At 38.4% G+C, this 19,934-nt stretch overlaps 1 protein-coding gene across 1 annotated transcript in view; it reads right to left on the reverse strand.

The window, feature by feature from the left end:
• RAD23B (RAD23 homolog B, nucleotide excision repair protein) overlaps positions 1-19,839 on the reverse strand; it is a 43,836-nt gene extending 23,997 nt beyond the window's left edge. Inside the window, exons 1-3 of the mRNA XM_037797512.1 lie at positions 19,372-19,839; positions 5,299-5,380; positions 3,807-3,886 (exon numbers count right to left, since the gene is read on the reverse strand). Coding sequence (XP_037653440.1) covers positions 3,807-3,886; positions 5,299-5,380; positions 19,372-19,437 — 228 coding nt within the window. The 5' untranslated portion in view covers positions 19,438-19,839. The remainder of the gene's footprint in view (positions 1-3,806; positions 3,887-5,298; positions 5,381-19,371) is intronic.
• Positions 19,840-19,934: the final 95 nt, after the last annotated feature.

A 19,934-nucleotide genomic window follows, 5' to 3' on the forward strand; every position in this document is an offset into this window, starting at 1 on the left:
ACTCTTGTGGGGGGCAGACTGATTATTCTGATGATTAGGGTGGACTGTTTGATTAATTATTTCCATGGAGGTGTGGCCCCAACCCTTCAGGGTGGGTCTTGATTAGTTCACTGGAGTATTTAAGAAAGAGGCTAAGAGCCAATACAGCCCCAGATGCTTGCTGACGATTGGAGATACTTGGAGATGCAGACAGAAGGATGTTTGGAGATGCTAAGCTAAGAGATGAAGCCCAGAGCTTGCCCTGGAGAAACTAAGAGAGAAAGAAGGCCAGAGACATTTTGGAGAAAGCCATCTTGAACCAACCCAGGAGCAAAGGACCAGCAGATGCCAGCCATGTGCCTTCCCAGCTAACAGAGGTGATCCAGACACCAATGACTATTCTTCAGGGAAGGTATCTCGTGCTGATGCCTTCATTTGGACCCTTTTACGGCCTTAGGACTACAAATCTGTAACCAAATAAGCCCCCTTTATAAGAGCCAATCCATTTCTGGTATTTTGCATAATGGCAGCATTAGCAATCCAGAACAGATTTTGGTACCAGAGAAGTGAAGTGCTGAGTTTGCGAATATCAAATATGTTGGAATGGCTTTTTAAATGGATAAGGGGAAAACTCTGGAAGAACTGCAAGGAACTTGACAGAAAAGGCCTAGATTGCTCTCAAGAGACTGTTGGTGGAAATTTGGACTCTAAAGATACTTCTGATGAAGACTTAAACAAATGATGACTGTGTTATTGCCAAATGAAGAAACGTGATCCTTGTTTTAAAGTGGCAGAAAATTTGGCAAAATTGAGTCCTAGTGTCAGATGGAAGGCAGAATTTGAAAGTGAGGAGCTGGGATTCTTAGCTGAAGAGATGTTCAAACTAAAAGTGGAAAACGCAGACTGCTTCTCCTTGCAGCTTATAGTAAAATGCGAGAGGAAAGAGATAGCTGAGAACTGAACTCTTGGGTTCAAAGAAACCAGAAGTTGCTGGTCTAGAAAAACTCTGGGCTTCCAGAAAGTGAAACCCCAGAGGCTATAGCCCCATGTGAGGATTTAACAAAACCTGGAACCAGCGAGCCATTTTGGTACAAGCCAGGAGATGGAGTTATCCAGAAAGGCTTTATGGAAATTCCTATTATCTGATGGGTTTGACCCCTGTATACTGCATGCCAAGCCAACAATTTTTTTTTGCAAGACATGTATAAACAGAACCACTGCCAGTCTGGACTAAAAGGGATAGACTGAAGGAAACATTTCTTGAGAAGAGGCAGAAACATGGAAGCCAAGGTCTGAAACCAAGAAACCTCTTACAAGGAGAGCAAACAACCCACGTACGTGGAAAGGGTGAGTTTGCCCTGGAGGCAGAGGCCGGGCCTTCTGCCTCAATGTGCAGGAAGAGTGCTGCTGCCCCAGACCTCAGAAAGAATGGAGTACACTCCCCGGGGATTGGGGAGAACCTGGCCACCACCCCACTGTTCAGAGGGGAGAGTCTTTGCCCCAGAGATGCAGAGTCCAGGAGGAATCCTGATGCTTGAGGAGGGTGGGGTTAAGAAGAAGGTGGTCTCCCCATTGTGCAGATATGTTGGAGCACTCACCCCAGCATTTGGAGAGACAAGCGCTGCAGCGAAGGCCTTTGGAAAGGGTGGGACTGCTGCTCTCTCAAGTCCAGAGGATAAAATGTCATTCTATAAATAATTCTCAGACTTTGAAATCTAATGAAGTATGCCCTGTAAGTTTTGGGAACTGTTTTGGTTCTGTCACCCCTATTTCCCTTTCAATTTCTCCCTACAGCAATGGGAATGTTTATCCTATATCTGTCCCTCCTTTGTACATTGGCAGCAGATAACTTGTCCTAAGTCTCACAGGTCCACATCTATAGGGGAATTATGCCTTACGACAGACCACACCACTAACTGATTTTGATAAGACTTTGTACCTATCTGTACTGTGATGGAATTAATGTATTTTTGCATTTGGAAGGAACACGTCTTTTTGGGGTGGGGAGGGATATGCTGGTTTGAATTTATTATGCCCCCCACAAAATCACATTCTTTAATGTAATCTTGGAGGGGCAGACTGATTAGTCTGTTGATTAGATTATTTCCATGGAGGTGTGGCCCTTGATTAGTTCACTGGAGTATTTAAGAGAGAAGCTAAGAGCTGACACAGCCCCAGATGTCTGCTGATGTTTGGAGATGCAGACAGAATGACGTTTGGAGACGCTAAGCTAAGAGATGAAGCCCAGAGTTTGCCCTGGAGAAGCTAAGAGAAAAAGAAGGCCAGAGACATTTTGAAGAAAGCCATTTTGAAACACAATCCAGGAGCAAAGGAGCAGCAGACTCCAGCCACATGCCTTCCCAGCTAACAGAGGTTCCGGATGCCATCGGCTATTCTTCAGTGAAGGTATGTATCCTCTGTTGACACCTTAATTTGGACACTTTTATGGCCTTAGGACTATAAATTTGTAACCAAATAACCCCTCTTTATAAAAGCCAATCCATTTCTGGTATTTTACATAACGGCAGCATTAGCAAAGGGGAACATGTACCATGTCCTCAAAGTCCCTTTTGCCTAGAGGGGCTAGTTAGCCTTCTACCACATGGCACCAAGTCCCTCCGGTTTTAAGTTTTTCTGCTTGCTTTTGTAATAAGGTCCTTTCTCACCGCTTCCACAGTACCTAACTGTAGCAGCCTCCTTCCCCTTTTGATTGTAAGCCTCTACATTAACATCAAAATAAAACACCCACAAATACTATCAGAATTCCATATAAAGTAAGAATGGTCTGCAAGTATCTATTTCTCAAATGCATGAACCTATTCTGAGATTAATTCTGTTTAATTACTATGTTCTGAATGTTCAAATTACTGCCATACTAAAGGAAATAAGATCAATATTGAAACACATCCAAACGTGTGGCTACATTTTCCATTATCTGCTATGTACGATAAAACTTGATGCAAAAAGGCTTCCTCACATGCTTTTGTTCCTCTACATTTAAAGTTTAATGTTGAGTAAATTCTTAAATACAGCAAAATCAATATGGTTCTTAATGGACTAAACAATTTTTAAGTCCAACACATGTAAACTAAAGCTGCTTATTGTTTCCCAATACAAAAGTATCAGTTTCAATCACCCATTTAAACTTATTTTTTCAGTATCAAAAGTAACACTGTTCTTGAATGACAATTAGGACACTTTAGTCCTAAAGATTAATGTCATGGGCACTAATACTTCTCTATTTGTCTTAACTCGCTATTGCATGATTATATCTTTAAACAAAACAAGTATATAAACAAAATTTCTTTCAGAACTTTCTCACAATAATCATTGCCACTTTTTGGGGGGGCTGTCTTCCTTTTTGTAGTTTCTAAAAAGTTATTCTATTCACTAAGAAATATCTCTGAAATTCTGAGTCTGTATGTCTCTTCTGTCTTGAGGAGTCTGTCAGATCTAATACATAATTTAGGAAGTCCTTTAAGGCAGCCTTGTTAAAAGCTACAAAATAAACATTTTTCAATTTGTAAGAAGCACATTTTCTAGTGATCTATATAATTAGTGATTTTATTATTTCAACAAAATCTAATGATTTTTCAACACATTTTCAACTGTTTTAATTTACTCAAAAATCATATTAAAACTACAATGTATAAAACTATTAACTTTATGGGGGACCCAACGTAAATTCTTAAAACCTTTAATAGCAGTGAAGTGCAGAGCTCAATGGGTGTGTATAAACTTAAAAGAATAAAGGTTGGGCTTGGGATCATTATTTTTTAAGACTCACATGCATACATAAAGATTTAAAGAATGAGGATGAAACTTACCTTAGTCACCATAACCACCACAAAGTTTTTCTCATCAATTTTATATTCTTTGAGAGCAGTATCATCATTAAGGATTTTGCCTAATACATTAAGAGAAAAGGTGTTATTTAAGGCACAGTAATCTTTGTCTTACACCTAACTGAAGTTTAAACAACTTTCTATTAATTAGACTTGCTGGGTCAGGAAATATGAACTAGGTTCTGAGTTAGGGGAGATATGAAGACAAAGAGATTTAAGTATGGGACTGCCCAGGGATATCTGGGGGATTAACCTATATCCCTTACTGATGAGAGGAAGGGGCAAGCAATGAACTTCCTGCTCCCCCAAATACAGGATACCTGACAAAACAGGAAAGTCCCAGTGCTATGAAAGTGAGATATTTATAGCAAAAAGTACTTCAGAAAATGACTTGGTATGCAAAAAGAAGCAAACTGTAAATGAAATGAGTAAGGCATAAAGGAGTACACATGATTTTGGTCATGGTGAAGGTCAAATATTAGGGAAGGATTCCTTCCGGTTTCTTTTCCTTGAATTTAGTTTTCTATTTTTCAAAAATTACTGAGTCAAAAACTGTAAGCATGAGGACAGAGAGGAACAAAGAGCCTCTACTCTGGAATGAGAAAACAGGCCGGGTCTAGACTTGGGAACTAGTTTTATGCTGTCACTAACTACCTGCCTCTTTAGGTGAGGCAAGATTATGGGGTGAGCATTTCCTTTAAACCTTTTCAGTTAAGAAATACCACACAATGTTTATCCAGGAGAAGACTCCACAGACAATCCAAGACCCTACACTTCACTGACATCTTCAGTGAGCTGTGTTAAGTATTTACTTTGAAAAACAAAGAAAAAAATTTTCCCCACAAAATTTGCATGTTGTCTTTTTAACATACATTTTTTTATTACTAGTGAGGCTATTAAATTTGCAATTTCCTGTTCCTATTCTTTGCTGCTTTTTTATTGGGATTTTTTTTTCTTATTTATTTATAAGAGCTCTTTATTATACTCTGAATATTAGCCTTTTTTTCTCATCACTTATTTTATAGTATAGTATAAGGTTTTTATACTACGAATATTTACACTATAGAACAGTTTTCAGTATTCTTCAGTCATTTTGGGAATTTATCTTAAAACACAGATAACTGAAATTTAATTTCACAGGAATGATTCCAAATACATTATTAAATATCAATTGTTTCAATTTCACAAATAACAGATTGAATAGAAACACAAAATACAGTTATATGATGCTTATAAAAGATAAAACTAAACAGATCTAAGATAATTGCAGGGAAAGTTATATAAGACAGATAAAAAAGAGAAGATTGAATATTAATATATTCAAATGACTGCTCTTCACTGCTTCTATATGGACAATCATGCTTTTGACAGAAACAATCTATACCATAATTCTTAACATAACTACTTTGAAAACTAAAAATAATGTCACTGTAAGCAAGAAAGTGGCAAATTAATTTCAATATTTTATTCATACCTGCATAAATTAATTTTTGGCCTGCCACTGGAAAGGCATCTTTCCCCTTTTCAGATTCAATCTTCTCTTTCAGTGCTTTCACCTATAGGAGAAATAAAGGATTAAAAAAAAAAAAAAAATCTAAACAAAAAATGGCAATCTAGAATCCGAATAAATGATGAGGCCATCATGAGGTTAATATCTGCCCCAAATCACACTGCTACTACTAAGTGGTATCTGGAATCTAAAACTAGGTTTTCTGATTACAAACTTTAGAGAGCAGAATACTTTATAAATACCATATAAATCGCCTTTGCTCCACTAATCTTTCTGAAATGGCTCAGTGGCATTACTGCTTTTCTGATTTCCCCAATGGAGAAACCCAGCACAAAGCAGAAATCTCAGGCCACTATTTTCTGCTGTTCCAAATTTCAAAGGTAAAACTAACAAGATAACCAACATTTTAAAAAATCATTCAAAAATCTCATCTCAACATAAATTCCATGTCTTTATTCAATTCAGTATTACTGTTTTTGTATTAGATGGTAACTATGCTAGGAGTGGTTTAGGAAGCTTCAACTTCTTTAATTATGTGATTTGCTCCTGCCTTAAAGAGCATTTATTTATGCTGTCATTTCTGATTCCACCTATACATGTGGTTTAGCACTTTATGATAAATGGGAAATAAAGAATACTATCTAAATTTCTGAGATAAAATAATCTTTAAAGACTATCTAGTTAAACCCCTATATTGCTATTCAACGCTAAGGCCCAGAGCAGCATTTCTCAAGACGTGGCCCAGGGAACCCCGAGGGTTCATTAGGCCTTAGAAGATGGTTTGGGAGGTAAAAAGTTTTCTCAGGAATTTTCCAGAGGTTATAAAGCATGTGAAACCACCAAAAATTGAATACAGAAGTAGATGAGAATCCAGCTAGTGTCTATTAAGCCAATCACTAAAGAAATCTGCAAAAAACACAAAACAATACCAGTTTTCTCACTGCTATTATTTTTGGGTCTGGAAAATAGTGATTTTTCACCAAAAAATATAAATATAACACTTAGTGGGTTTATTATTTTTAAGTAAACATTAAAAATTCTCAGTTTTAATTTCTAATATGGTAAATATTTATATACATAAAATACAACCCACATGGATAGTTTGGAGTCCTCAATAATTTTTAAGTGTAATGGGGACTTAAACCAAAAAGTTTGAGAACTACTGCCTACATGCTAAATGACTTGCCCAAAGTGCGAGAGCAGGGTTGGAGCACACTATGGTGAGTGGTAAATCTCCTTTCAAACTTTTTTCTTTGAGAGCAAAAAGAGATGCAGTATTTGGAACCGTGATTACTTGGTGAGAATCACAAATGAACCACAGACAACTGACTACATTTGTCATTATGGGGGAATCCAGTTCTCAAAATGGTGCTTACTTCCTACTCACTGAATAAATAAGTGAATATAGCATAGAACTATGTAAAGGAGAAACATGTGAAACAAACTGAGAAAGGGAATGAGCAGGAGTCTCATTACTTGATAGGTGAGAATGAGTGAAGTAATTAAGACAGATTTAAATGATATATATACACAAATAATTCTAGATATTAATATATCTATGATTTGGCTAAAGTGATCATAGACTAATACTAAAAATGTTTATTATTCAAGAAGGAAAATTAATAAACTAAGAATGCAACTTACACATAAAAAACAAAACAAATAACAAGAAAAATGCAAGTAACAGAAATTAAGAAAGCAGAAAAGGTTAAGAATAAAAGAATGGTTCTTGCACCAAGAGAAAAATGGACAAATGAGAGGGACAGGCAATTCACAATTACATAGCCAATGAACAGAAAAATTCAACCTCATTAGTAACCAGAAGCACACATTTTAATGTCATCCATCATTAGCCCAAGAGATCGTCATACCGTAAAAAAAAAAAAGTTTTGAAAAATCCTTGGCGTTAATTCTGACATTGTTCCTTAACTTCAACTCAGTGATCATTATTTGCAATCCACTTAAGTCACCCACTCACAGAACACAGCTGAATCTTGTCATCCAAAAACAGTGCCACATTTAAAATAAGTGACCCATCTACTATTCCTGCCAGTTCTCTCAGTAATTGTTCCCTACACCTGATCTTGAACCTGAGACCTTCCTCTCTTGACTTTGATCTTCACTGCCTAATCTCTTCAGCTCAGATAACATTGTCATTGCTTCAATCACATTCTTCCTAATCTCACAGACTCCCTTGTTCTTGTGCTACTTCTGCCAAGCAAAATTCCTTATCTGAAGCAACAGACTATGTCCATCAGTATTCAAAATAAAATTTACTTCAACCACTAGCGGTCCACTAGCGGTCCACTAGCGATCCCACCTACCCCTTCTACCTCACTTAGCTAGCAAATCTCAACCTTTTATTCAACTGGCTGCTTTCCCATATTTGTATCATCTTCTATATGCTACTGAAGAAAACTAAACTCACTCTTTGTGTAACCCTGGTTGGCCCTGACCTCCGTTCTTCAAGATTTTCCTAACATTTGGCACTCTTCTCTAAATCTAATTCTCGACAACTCCCCCAGCCCCTGCAGATAATCACTTTCTACTTCATTCAAAATATGGAAGCCATCAGCAAAACTCACCCTCAACTTTCTGCTACTAAACTGACACTTTGTTGCATCCAGATTCAATTAATCTCCTTCACACCTATTAAAAGAAAGCGGAATCCCTCTATAATTCCTTCAAACCTAATTCATTCCACATGTCCTTGGTTCCCCTCCTGTTCTCCAGTACATGGCTGGATTCACTGTTTCCTTCTTCCCACCACCCTTTACTTTCAACCTCTCCCTCAAAACCAACTCATTTCCATTCACACTTAGACTGAACTCTCTATCATCTTAAAACACCCTTTCATAACCACTTGTGTCTTAACTACAAAAATTCAACTACACACATTGTCTTCACTTACTCTTAACCCCATACCAATTATTTCCACTGATAAGCAGACGCATGGAGTTTACTACCATTTTGCGGTTCAATCCTCCTATAGGGCCTACCCCCCAAAATTCCATTAAGATTGCTCTTAATATCGAGAGATTCAGCAACATCGTAGTCATTAGACATGTCTTAGTCCTTCCCTCTTACTTGACCTCCTTGTCACATATGACAATATTGGCCAGTCCGGTCCCTCCTTTTCACACGGTCTTCCCTTAGCTTCCATAACAACATACTTTTCTAGTTTTACTCCTACCTCTCTGTTCACTCCTCTGTGAAATTCTCTTTCTTGGCCAGACCTTTAAATGTTACTTAAGCTTATGCCCCAAACTGCCTTTTCTTCTACATAGACTTCCAAGATAATCCATCTTATCTACTCTTAGTTTAAATAACCATCCAGATGTCATCTGTATCTCTAGCCAAGACCTCTCATTATGAATATTCAACTCTCTACTGGACACCTTCACCTGGATGTCCCACAGACATTTCAATCATAAAGTGTTTGCTGCAGGATGATTTTTTGACTAGTTTGTTTCTAGACTAGCTTGTCTAAATTTTCTAAATCCAACCAAACTAAACACGCCTACAAACAGTTTAGAAAGAAATGTCTTCTTCTGGATGCTGGGAAGATGGAAGAAGTACGAACTCTGGATGTGGTTTTTCTTACAAAGGTTATGGCTGGTAACAGATGCAGTTATGACTCCTCTAACTGAGCTGGACCCCATTCTCATCAGGATGGACTACAATCCAGTAAATAACCAGGACTACTTTACCCAAGGCTGATAAGCAAGAAGCCATGACTAAACTTTCATTTTGCTGCTTATTTCCTCCTGAATAAAGAGGGAGTTTATCAACTGAACTAGAAACAGACAAGAAATCAATTTTTTTTCTATCCACATAATGCTCTTATAAAATCCTGCATTTTAAAACAAAAACATATTCACTATCTAATGTTAAACAGAGTTGACATGGCTTTTATTTTTTTCCCAAAAAGGGAGACATAACATTCTTAATAATAGTCTATTAGAAATTCCCAGCATGTAAGCCAACTCGGCAGGTGAACTCACTGCCCTCCCCCCTAGGTGGGAACTGATTCCCAGGAGTGCAAATCTCCCTGCCAATGCAGGATGACTCCTGGGGATGAATCTGGACCCAGTATTGTGGGATTGGGAACATCATCTTGACCAAAAGGAGGAAGCGGAATGAAATAAAGTTTCAATGGCTGAGATTTCAAATGGAGTCAAGGTCACTCTGGTGGGCATTCTTATGCACTATAAAGATATCCCTTTCTAGGTTTTAGTGAATTGGAATAGCTAGAAGTAAATACCTGAAACTATCAAATTCCAACCCAGTGGCCTTGACTCAAAGATGACTGTATACCTACATAACTTACATGAGGTGACAGTATGATGGTGAAAACCTTGTGGATAACACTCCCTTTACCCAGTGTATGGAAGGATGAGTAGAAAAATGGGGACAGAGACTAAATGAAGATTGGGGTGGGGTGGGGTGGGGGATGATTTGGGTGTTTTTTTTACTTTTGTTTTTTATTCTTATTTTTATTCTTTATGGTGTAAAGAAAATGTCCAAAATTGGATTGGGGTGATGAAGGCACAATTATATGATGGTACTATGAACAGTTGACTGTACACCATGGATGACTGTGTGGTATGTGAATATATCTCAGTAAAACTGAATCAAAAAGAGAATAAAATAGTTTAAAAATTACATTCCCATGACAGTAAAGTGATGTGCCGAATGCCAACTTTTTTACTTACATGGCACTTTTGCATAAGATTTCTAGATACTGCTTAGTGATTAGGTCACCAACAGAATAGTCACGTAATAACCCAGCTTCATCAGTTACAGTATTTCTTCCTTATTACCATTGAACAGTAAAAAGAATTACATAAACTTCAACAGCTAGCCCTGAAATGTAGAGGCTGAATGAATAACAGCTAATGTGAACTGTATACTTAAAATGTGCCAAGTACTATATGAGTTTTGCAATAATTAACTAATTTAATCTGCACTACAACTCAATGAGTTATGGTAACCAGCCTTCAAGATGACCCCTGCCTCCTGGTATTCAAAACCTTTGTCCACACTCTTTCCAAAATAAATTATGGCTAGCCCATGGGAACAATGCAATACTGTCAACATGATAGTGTATGATTTCTAAGACTTGTTTATAAAAGCTATTGTGGCTTCTATCTTGCTCTCTTGGAAGCCAGCTACCATGCCATGAGGACCCTCAAGCAGCCTGGGGAGAGGCCTATATGGGGAATAACTGAGGTCTCCAGACAACGAACAGCGCTAAGTCACTAGCTACGTGAGAGAACCAGTAACTAGTACAGAGGTGGATGTTATTATCATCCTCATTTTCTAATGGGGACACAGAGGCATAGAAAGGTTAAGTACAAGGCTGTGGAGCCAGACTGCCTGAATTTGTGAAAGTTGATGTAGGCATACACTCTGCCAATTTTTGATCCAGTAATTCCACATCTGGAAATCTATGCTAGAGATGCTCACACAAATAATTCAAGGATATACGTACAAGTATGTATACTACACCACTGTGTATAATGCTGAAAACTGAAAACCCTAACCGTACATCAACAGTGAAATGGTAAATTATTGCACATGCATTCATTTGAATTGTATGCAACATAACAAGAACAAATAGATATGCAAGGTATTCACTGAATGTATGCATGCATGCATGAATGAATGAAATGTTTATAATTATCTTTAAGGGTAAAAAGCTAGTTGCTAGGCAACTGCTTTTTAAAAAACAAATATAGACTAGTTATGTTTATATGGTACATGTAAATATTTAAAAATTGACTAGAATAATATAGAGTCTACCATGATTACTTAGACCAGAGGGGGCAAGAGTTTTTCACTTTTTGCTTTATATATTTTATTTATTATGACAAGTCTGGGTTATTTTAGTAATTTAAGAGAAAATTTAAAAGAAAAAATTCTCACTGCACCCAGTGGAGGAAGGGGGCACCTCAATGCTTACTAATATTACACAGGAAAATACTGCAATTTTGAGTGTAGATTTTATTTAAAAAACAAACAAAAACAAAGCCAACAATCATCTGAGGCAGTAGTTCTCATACTATATAGCCAAGCCAAGTTTAAGAGCAATTAAATTTTGGTAATTAATAATTAGGAAAAGGAAAGAGACTCCGAAAGCCAAACAGGTTTACAAAAGTATTTCATAGATTTACACTCTGCAGCAATTTTTGTTTTTGTTCCTTGTGTGGTATCCTTCATTTAAGAAACCGGCACAGGCAGTATATTTCCTGAATTACTCCCCCAAAAGTAGGGTCTTCCTGATTCTAAAAATAGAAATGATTATAAAGATGGAAGCTGACTTCAGTGCAAACAGGAAAAATCTCCCTACTGGACCCAAGGAATGAAAGAATGTAGCATAAGAAAAGAAAAGAGTTTTGTTTTTTGTTTTAAATAGAAACAGTAACTAAAAGTATGGTATTAATAATGTGTATCTATTTTTAAGGAGACAATAATAAAGAATTTTTTATAGAAATAAATGAAACTATATTATTAATGTATACATATTTTTGAGGAAACAATAAACAATAAAGGCAATCCTCAAATTGATCCAAAAGCCTACTCTTTTAAATACATGGTTTGAAATCCAGAATCCATTTTTTCCCACAGAAACTATATAAAATGTTATTCAGGCTCCTAAGCCTAATTTGACCTATTCTATAATAAAACATTCCTAACAGTATGATTTCAACAAGACTAAATAAAACAGACATAGGAATTTGGAGACTGAGTAAGTGGAAAAGTTGAAACTCCCAAGAAACCTGTAACTTTTCAAGTTTCTATACAGGCACAAGAGAAAAGATCTCTTCAATACACTATAAAAAAGCTACCTACTTAATTCAGTGATAAGTGTGTGTGTGTGCTGGGGGACAAAGAGATGGAAAATAATTGTTTCTACCTGTTGAGGCATTTAGAACCTGATCATATAAAGTAATCTGTAGCTGGTCTACCCTGGAATAGGCTTACATAATGTTTAAACGTAAAAGGTTTATAACGTACATTTGTAAAATTAGCTCTTTGAGACATTACATGAATGCATTTATTTATTCAAATTCATAGGAACAAATGGTGTGGTGTCTTTCAGCAGGTTTCACTGTGCTACTAGAAGCTTATATTTAAGCACATTTCTTTCAAAAACTAGCAGGAATATTATACATTACCTACCAAATTATCTCACAATTTCTCAAAGAGGCAGGACCTTGTTCACTGCTTACATTCATTCAAACAAACCTTTTTTTTAGGAAAGGATAGTGACAAGATTGATCAAAACAATGGAAAACTGATGAAAAAGCAGGATTTATTTTGAAAACTCTGTAAATTTATTTCTAATTTCCCAGCTCACTAAATACTTAGACATACATGAACTCATCTAGCCCTCACAATTCCATGAGGAAAGCAAGTCAATTATTATTACTCCAATTTTACTAACAAGTAGATATTTTTAAAGTGTAGTGCTCAAGGTCACAGGACAAGTAAATGAGAAAAAACACCTCTGTAGATTAGGAATTATACAGCATATTTATACGAGATCAAGATGGAGGAATAAAGTAAACAGAATCAAGAGATAGTGTTGAGTTTGCTCTAAGGGGGAACAGGGAAATGAGGTAGTAGTCAAAGAGGGATATGGAGACAAGGGAGGGTTTTATTAAAATGGAAAAAATAATATGTTCATATATTCTAAAAATGGAAAGACCACTGATGCAGAGAGTGATGGAGTGATGTCCTTCAGTGGATGACAGGGTTGATGGAATACATCGGATAAGTGGAGAGACTGACCTTAAAATAGCACCATCCACAGAAAGAAGAGGCTAGTAGGTGGGTAGATATGTTAGGACCTTGTAGTTATGTCCTGATTACATCTATATTATCAATAGAATAAACACTAGGGTCACTGGCTGAAAATAAGGAGAGAGGAGATGATATAAAATCTGCCTATGGCAGTGGAAGAGTGAATGGACAAGTGAAATGTGTGACATGCAGCATTAAGGGCCCAGTTAAAAGTTAATGTTCATGAATTTCAGTGAGGCAAATCCTGGGGCTATTTGTGTGCCTCCAGCTGCACAGGTGCAAGCACAAGCACAGAGTAAATTTAATCACATTTGGGGTTTTCCAAGCAAAAACAACTGAGTAAGAGAGGGACCACATTGACAAGCACTGTTCTAAGTACTGTTATGTGTATTATCTCAAACCCATATAACCAAACAACTTTATGAGGTAAGTACTTCCAGTAGTAGTATCCTCATTTTACAGATGAGGAAACAGGAACAAAAAAACTTGCCCCAGGTCACAAAGTAAGTGATCCAGCCAGGACTGAAACTCAGGCAGCCTGGTTAGAGAGTCATGCTATGCTGACTCTTGTAAGGGAGTGATTGTAATCACTGACTCCATTTAAGCTGGACAAGGCTGGTAGCAATAACATGAGCAGAATGGTGGCCAGTGAAAAGGAAATATGGATCAAATGGAATACAGTTCTCATTAGAGTTGCAATCAGAGGGATAGCAGACTGGGACACTCAAAACTGAGATTACTGGGGGTGGGGGTGGGGTTTTCTGTTACTAGTCATGGGAATGAATAATGATGTATAGTAGAAGGAAACATCACCGGATGAGAGGAGGTTAAGGAATAAAAGGCCAGCGCATTACATAGACCATTTTTCATAGATTTCTGAAACTACCAAAGCCATTTACTGTGTGACCCTGGGCAAATTAATAATCACTAGGGTTTCCATTTCTTCTGTTTAAAACATAAACTATTACAGAGTTTTCACAAGTCTCATATAGGTTGCCTTTTTAAACCATGCTTACCACATGCTGCGGAGCTCAGAATTGTGACCAATTTCGTATTTTCTAACCCAAAGATAAAGGCAGGCACATCAGAAAAAAGGATAACGATATATGGTTACAGCTACTATCCCCACTTCCTCAGCTCCCATTCACTGCTCAAGCCACTCAAATCTGGCTTCTGGCCCCACCACTCCACAAAGACTGCTCGTCATGGTCACCAATGAACTCCAAGTTGCCAAAACCAATGATCACGTCTCTGTTCTTATCTAACTTGATCTCTCAAGCATTAGACACAGTTGACCCTTTTTTCCTCCCTGAAACATTTTCTCTTGGCTTCTTCCTTCCTCAAAGGATGTTCCTTAACTGACCTCTTCTTTACTCAATCTCCCTTATGTTAGAATGCCCCAGGGTTCAGTCCTAGGCCCCATCCAATTCTCTAGTAACACTCTCACCAAGATTTTTCAATTTTCCCAAGGATGGTCCAATTAAAAGTACAATTCTAGAAGCACAGAAGTTAATTGATTGTGTACCATACATAACAGGCATTAGGGCTCAACTCTCTCAAAGAAACAAGGGTGAAAAGGCTGCTTGCTAGATGAGCTCATCCAGTCCAGTGGATTGAAAAGTCAATCATATACGTTGGTTATTTTCAAGTCTCTATCTCCAGCCCAGACTTCTCAATCCAGACTCACCCTTGTTTCATCTCCACTTGAATGTTTAAGAGGCATCTCAAACTTAAGTCTTGAGTTCCACTCCTACTCCCAGACCTGCTCCTCCCTCAGCCTTCCACATTTCAGGAAAGAATACAAGTAGTCACATAATTCATACGACCAAAAATCTAGGTTCAATCTTCGATTTCTCCATTTCTCCCACTCAAACCCATCAAAAAGTCCTCTCAACTCTACCCTGCAATACATGCTCCACATCCATCTATTTCTTTCCATTTCCACTCCGACTTGCCTGTTCCAAGCCTGTATCACTCAAGATTACTATACAAGCCTCCTAAACCCCTGCTTTTACTCTTGCCCACCCTACCATCCATTTGCCATAGAGCAGGAAAAGTAATCTTTTAAAAATCATTTAAAAAAAAAAAACAAAAAAAAACAACAAAAAAAAACAAAACATTTCTCCCCTGCTTAAAAAGGTTCCCTACAGAAAACATTCTCCCAATCGCTGAGTGCTCTTTTTTATTCAGTTATCAGCTTACATGACACCTTATTCAGAAAGGCTTGTGAACACTCAAATTTAAAAGGAGCCACCCAATCATGACTATCACATCAATTCATCCAATTTTAATTCTCTACATAGCACTTAACATTACCTGATTTTTAAAACTTGTTTTATTTTACTTTTATCCCTGAAAATAATATCATCCTGACACCAGGGCCTGACACCTAGTAAATGCTCAACAAATATTTATTAAATGGATGAATCAACATGCAAACACATTACATTTGAGGATGACTGACTAAACAGTTCACCAAAGGAATGTACCTGATTAATTGAAAAAATATTTATTAAATGCCTACTGTGTGTCCAGGCATTGAAAGAGTAAACATCTGGCAGAGACCATACCAGATTTTCCAGGTTCTTCCTGTGTTCTGTTCTATTAATATGCCAAGAATCCTTAACTTCTCCTCTGTAATCTAGTATTTTAATATATTTATTACTTAATGTTTTAATAATCTATGAAATTTCTATAATAAGGCACTATCACTAACGTAACAATATTATGTTTTGTGGTTTATTGTATTAGAAAATACAATAAACCACAACTGGAACAATTCACTAACAAGTGATGGGCAGCAAATACTGTATACACATCAAGGACTAAAGCAACATTTTATACAATAATCTATAGCTTTCATGTCACATTCAATAATATGATCACATTCCAGCTTTTAAGTCTTATCTTGATTTTTTCTCAATTATTCAAAGCACATAACCAATGGCAAGAGTTAGCAGACTGCAGAATTAAATCTGTACGCTATATTTTCTCCTTTTTTTGAGGGGTACGATAAATACTGCATTGTATTGCAATTATCTCAAAATATTTTTCTTTAATCAGCCTGTTCTTAATTTTTTAAACTAAGTGACACTAGATCCAAGCTTTAAAACTATACGATTCTATTTCCTTCTAGGTATCTATCAGATACTTAAGAATTTTAAAGAATTTTATGAGTAGCAGTCTTCATCTCAAAATGCTTTACTATATAGGTTACTTTAACATCTCCTATGTTGTTATAGTAAATCATCTATTAAAATAGAACATCGAAGAATATCCTTTTAGCAATGGTCTCCACCCACCCCCCACATACCACCTTCTCATTTTGTTTCTATATCATTTAAATAGTTTACAAGAGGAGAGCACTACATTTTAATAATTTTTTTTAAAACTGTGTTGTATAAAATTACACTAAATGGCTAAGTCAATGGTACAAAATGGCTAATAAATGTAAGAAAGCTTTTCTAGTTAAAAAAAGTGGGAGATTTTCAGCATTCCAAAACTAGAGCAAATTTAAAACAACTTCAAACAAATCCTCTTGTTTTTTTCTGCTTATCCCCACCATGGCCCCCAGCCACTGAGCCCGAGTTCGATCATTAAAGGTCCCTGAGGCCACGTCCTAGGCGTCTCTGTGCTCCTCCAGTAGCCCCAGTCACTGCTCACTAAACATGTACTCGTCCAACAAATGAATTGCACCCATGACTCCCCTCATCTTCATCCTTTCTTTCACTCACTTCTGCTGGTGCTCACCTAAAGCTCAAAAGAATTTTTATACTGGCCACTTTAAGTTACTTAGTTCCTTCTAGGTTAATCCCTGGGAAACAAGAACAAAGTTTTAAAAAGCCAAAAGAGAGGTCTCAGAGGCCAAAACCTGTTTGTTTTTTATGTGGATAACACCACAGGTCTCACAAAAATTCCTTTTTTCCTTTACTTTAGATCTATTTCTAATCTCTTGGTTAACCAGTTATCACAACAAATTAAAAGCAGGACACTTAGGATCTCCCTAAATTGTTATCATTTTAATTGTTCTGTTTTCCTCCAAAATGTTGTACCAAAAATAAGTAAACATTAATTTAAAACACTATATAGACTGAATTTTCCTACTTGAAATCAACAGTCCTGAAACTTAAAAGCCATTAAAATGAAAACCAAGTGATTTTGATGTAAATGTTTTATATCCTGGATTAAATGTTTTAATTTCTTTCCCAGACTAACATTATTAAGATAAACAGCAACAAAAAGCTGAAGAATAATGAGTAATGTAATAATGAGTTTTTCCATAAATGAGTATATTATCATAATCCATATATTTAATACATTCTCTTGGAATTAACCTGGAAAACAACAGAAAACCTATACAAATGCAATTAATGGTTCTAACTGTGTATGCCCAAAGTGCCTAAAGAGCTATACAAATTTTATACAGAACATAAACATTTCAGCAGAGCTGTTCAAAGTCACTACACAACCTCAACAAATCCACACATATTTCATATCTACGGAACAAAAAAACAAAAAACTCTAAGGTTTCAATAATTCTGGATTTAATCCTGGATATTTTAAATTGGTAAAGTTATTGTTGCATGACATTTTACCACAAAGAACCAAAGTCAAATTTTACATGCAACCACAAGTGTGAGGTAACATCCAAAGTTTTGTCTGAAAACATTAAACAGACAACCCCTTTTTAATTTTCAACCTTCAACTTATTATCAGTACACACTAAGCAGTAAAGGAGTATACAGGAAGAATTTTATTCTATTATGATCTCAATCCACAGGATGTTGTCAAATTATTGAGGACACTGAAGTTTCTCACATATAATGGATACTTCCTATACCTGTAAGAATATATTATATAGCAAACTTCTGTATGTTATGAAATATCTTGCAATCAAATAATTTTGTGCCACAATTCCATGAAAGTTAGGAATTCTTTTATCCCATTTCTTAAAAATGTAGCAACCTTTAGAAGATTAAACGAGACAGATAAAATATAACACTATGCCTTCACTCAAAGTATCCACTGATTAATAACTGTTTTCAAACCACCAACTAAATAACACTTAATCCTCACTTTCTGCAAGCCAGATATCATTCCATTGTACAAAGGATGAAACAGAGATTAATTTGAAAGTAAATTACAGAACCACAAATGGAACTCTGGCCTATTAATTAAAACCAAGGCCTCATCTCCACCAAATACAGAATCAACATTTTAAAAAATACATAAATAGATAGAAAGTTGTTGGTTTAAGCTTAGTATTAACCCGAGCTTAGTATTATCCCAATCTTAATGGTATCATAAACAGTAAATTTACTCATGGCATTTTTAAAGTCTTGGTATAAAGTTGTACCGACTGTCACAAATACAGGCGAAGGCAAGAGAATTTATCACGTGGATTTTTCAAGTGTTCAAGAGTTTAACTGCAGAAGAGATTTCTTATTTGGAGGGGAAATGCAGGGTCCCAATACAACTCCTACAATCCCAAGCCTTCTATCACAGAGGACGCATTAAATCTGGAGTAGAGTTTGAAGCCGGATTTGAAAGGCTCTAATGCAGAAATCTTCACCACTGAAAGGGCCTCAAAGTGCAATCAGCGTTTGGATGTGGGTTCCGTGGCGGGAGGGCGGTAGCAAAACGATTCGAGATATATCCAAGAAAAAGGGTTAGCAATTCGGGGGGGAGGGGCAAAGAATCCATTTTCACTGCTCTTCCCCACTCATCTCCGACAACTGTGAGAGACGAAACCTGATACTTCTTTTTTAAGGCTGACCATCTCCAGTTACCACCTCCTAGAACTTAGCGCCTAACCAGGTCTACACCGGGGTGGTGGCAATACCCAGATTTTCCTCCACTACCGGTGTACCTACCCCAAAAAGTCCGGCTCGGCTCCGGAGGCTGCCCGGCCTCCCCCTCGGCCCCACTACCACCAGCTCCTAGGCCCAGGCCTCCGATGCCCCGCGGACGCGTGCTCCACGCCATCTGCCACTCGGCCGTCGACGACCGGCCACCGCTTCCCCATCCTCCCACCACAAAGCCCGCCTTTAGCTCCAAGGGTCGGCACGTCGGATCCCGCAGGCCGCACCTCGCGTGCTCCCGGGTGCGCTGAGGCCCTCCCTGCTCCGGCCGAAGCCGGGCCCCGCGCTCAGCCGCCGCGTCGCCCGCCGAGGCCCGCGCGCCGCCACCCCGGGCCCGCGCAGCGCCCGAGCTCCCCGCCGCGCGTACCGTCTCCTCCGGGTCGATATCGATCTTGAAGGTCTGCTGCTGGAGGGTCTTCAGGGTGACCTGCATGGTGCCACCGCGCTGCTCCGCTGCTGGGCCTGCTCCGGGTGCTGGCCGCTGGGCGGGGTCTGTGGCCTGGCCGGGCCCCGGGGTCGCCACGCTCCTCGCGCACTCGAGAGGAAGGCGGTGGGGGTGGGGGCTTGTCACATTCGCCCAGCGGAGCGAGCTCTCCCCCAGCTCTGGCCCCGGGCCGCGCCGCTGCCCTCGCGACTGCGGCCTTTCCCGCGAGCTCGGGCCGCCGTGCTTCCTCACGCGCCCGGCCCCAGCCACTGGGTCTGCAGGGAGCGCGAGGGACTCCGAAGGACGAGCAGAGAATCCGCTAGCTCACCACAGGATGGTCGCCGCCATCACCGTGACTCGCCGAGAGGCAACCCCTCCCCCACCCGAAAAACCTGAGGTTGGGTCGGGCTGGCGGAGCGCGCAGGCGTGGAGGCGCGGCGACGCTGCGCGCAGGCGCGGTGGAGAACTCCGCCCCGCAATTGGGGGCGGAGCGGACCGCCCCTTTG

The sequence above is a fragment of the Choloepus didactylus genome, chromosome 10 (genome assembly GCF_015220235.1).
Source record: "Choloepus didactylus isolate mChoDid1 chromosome 10, mChoDid1.pri, whole genome shotgun sequence".
Lineage (NCBI taxonomy): Eukaryota > Metazoa > Chordata > Mammalia > Pilosa > Megalonychidae > Choloepus > Choloepus didactylus.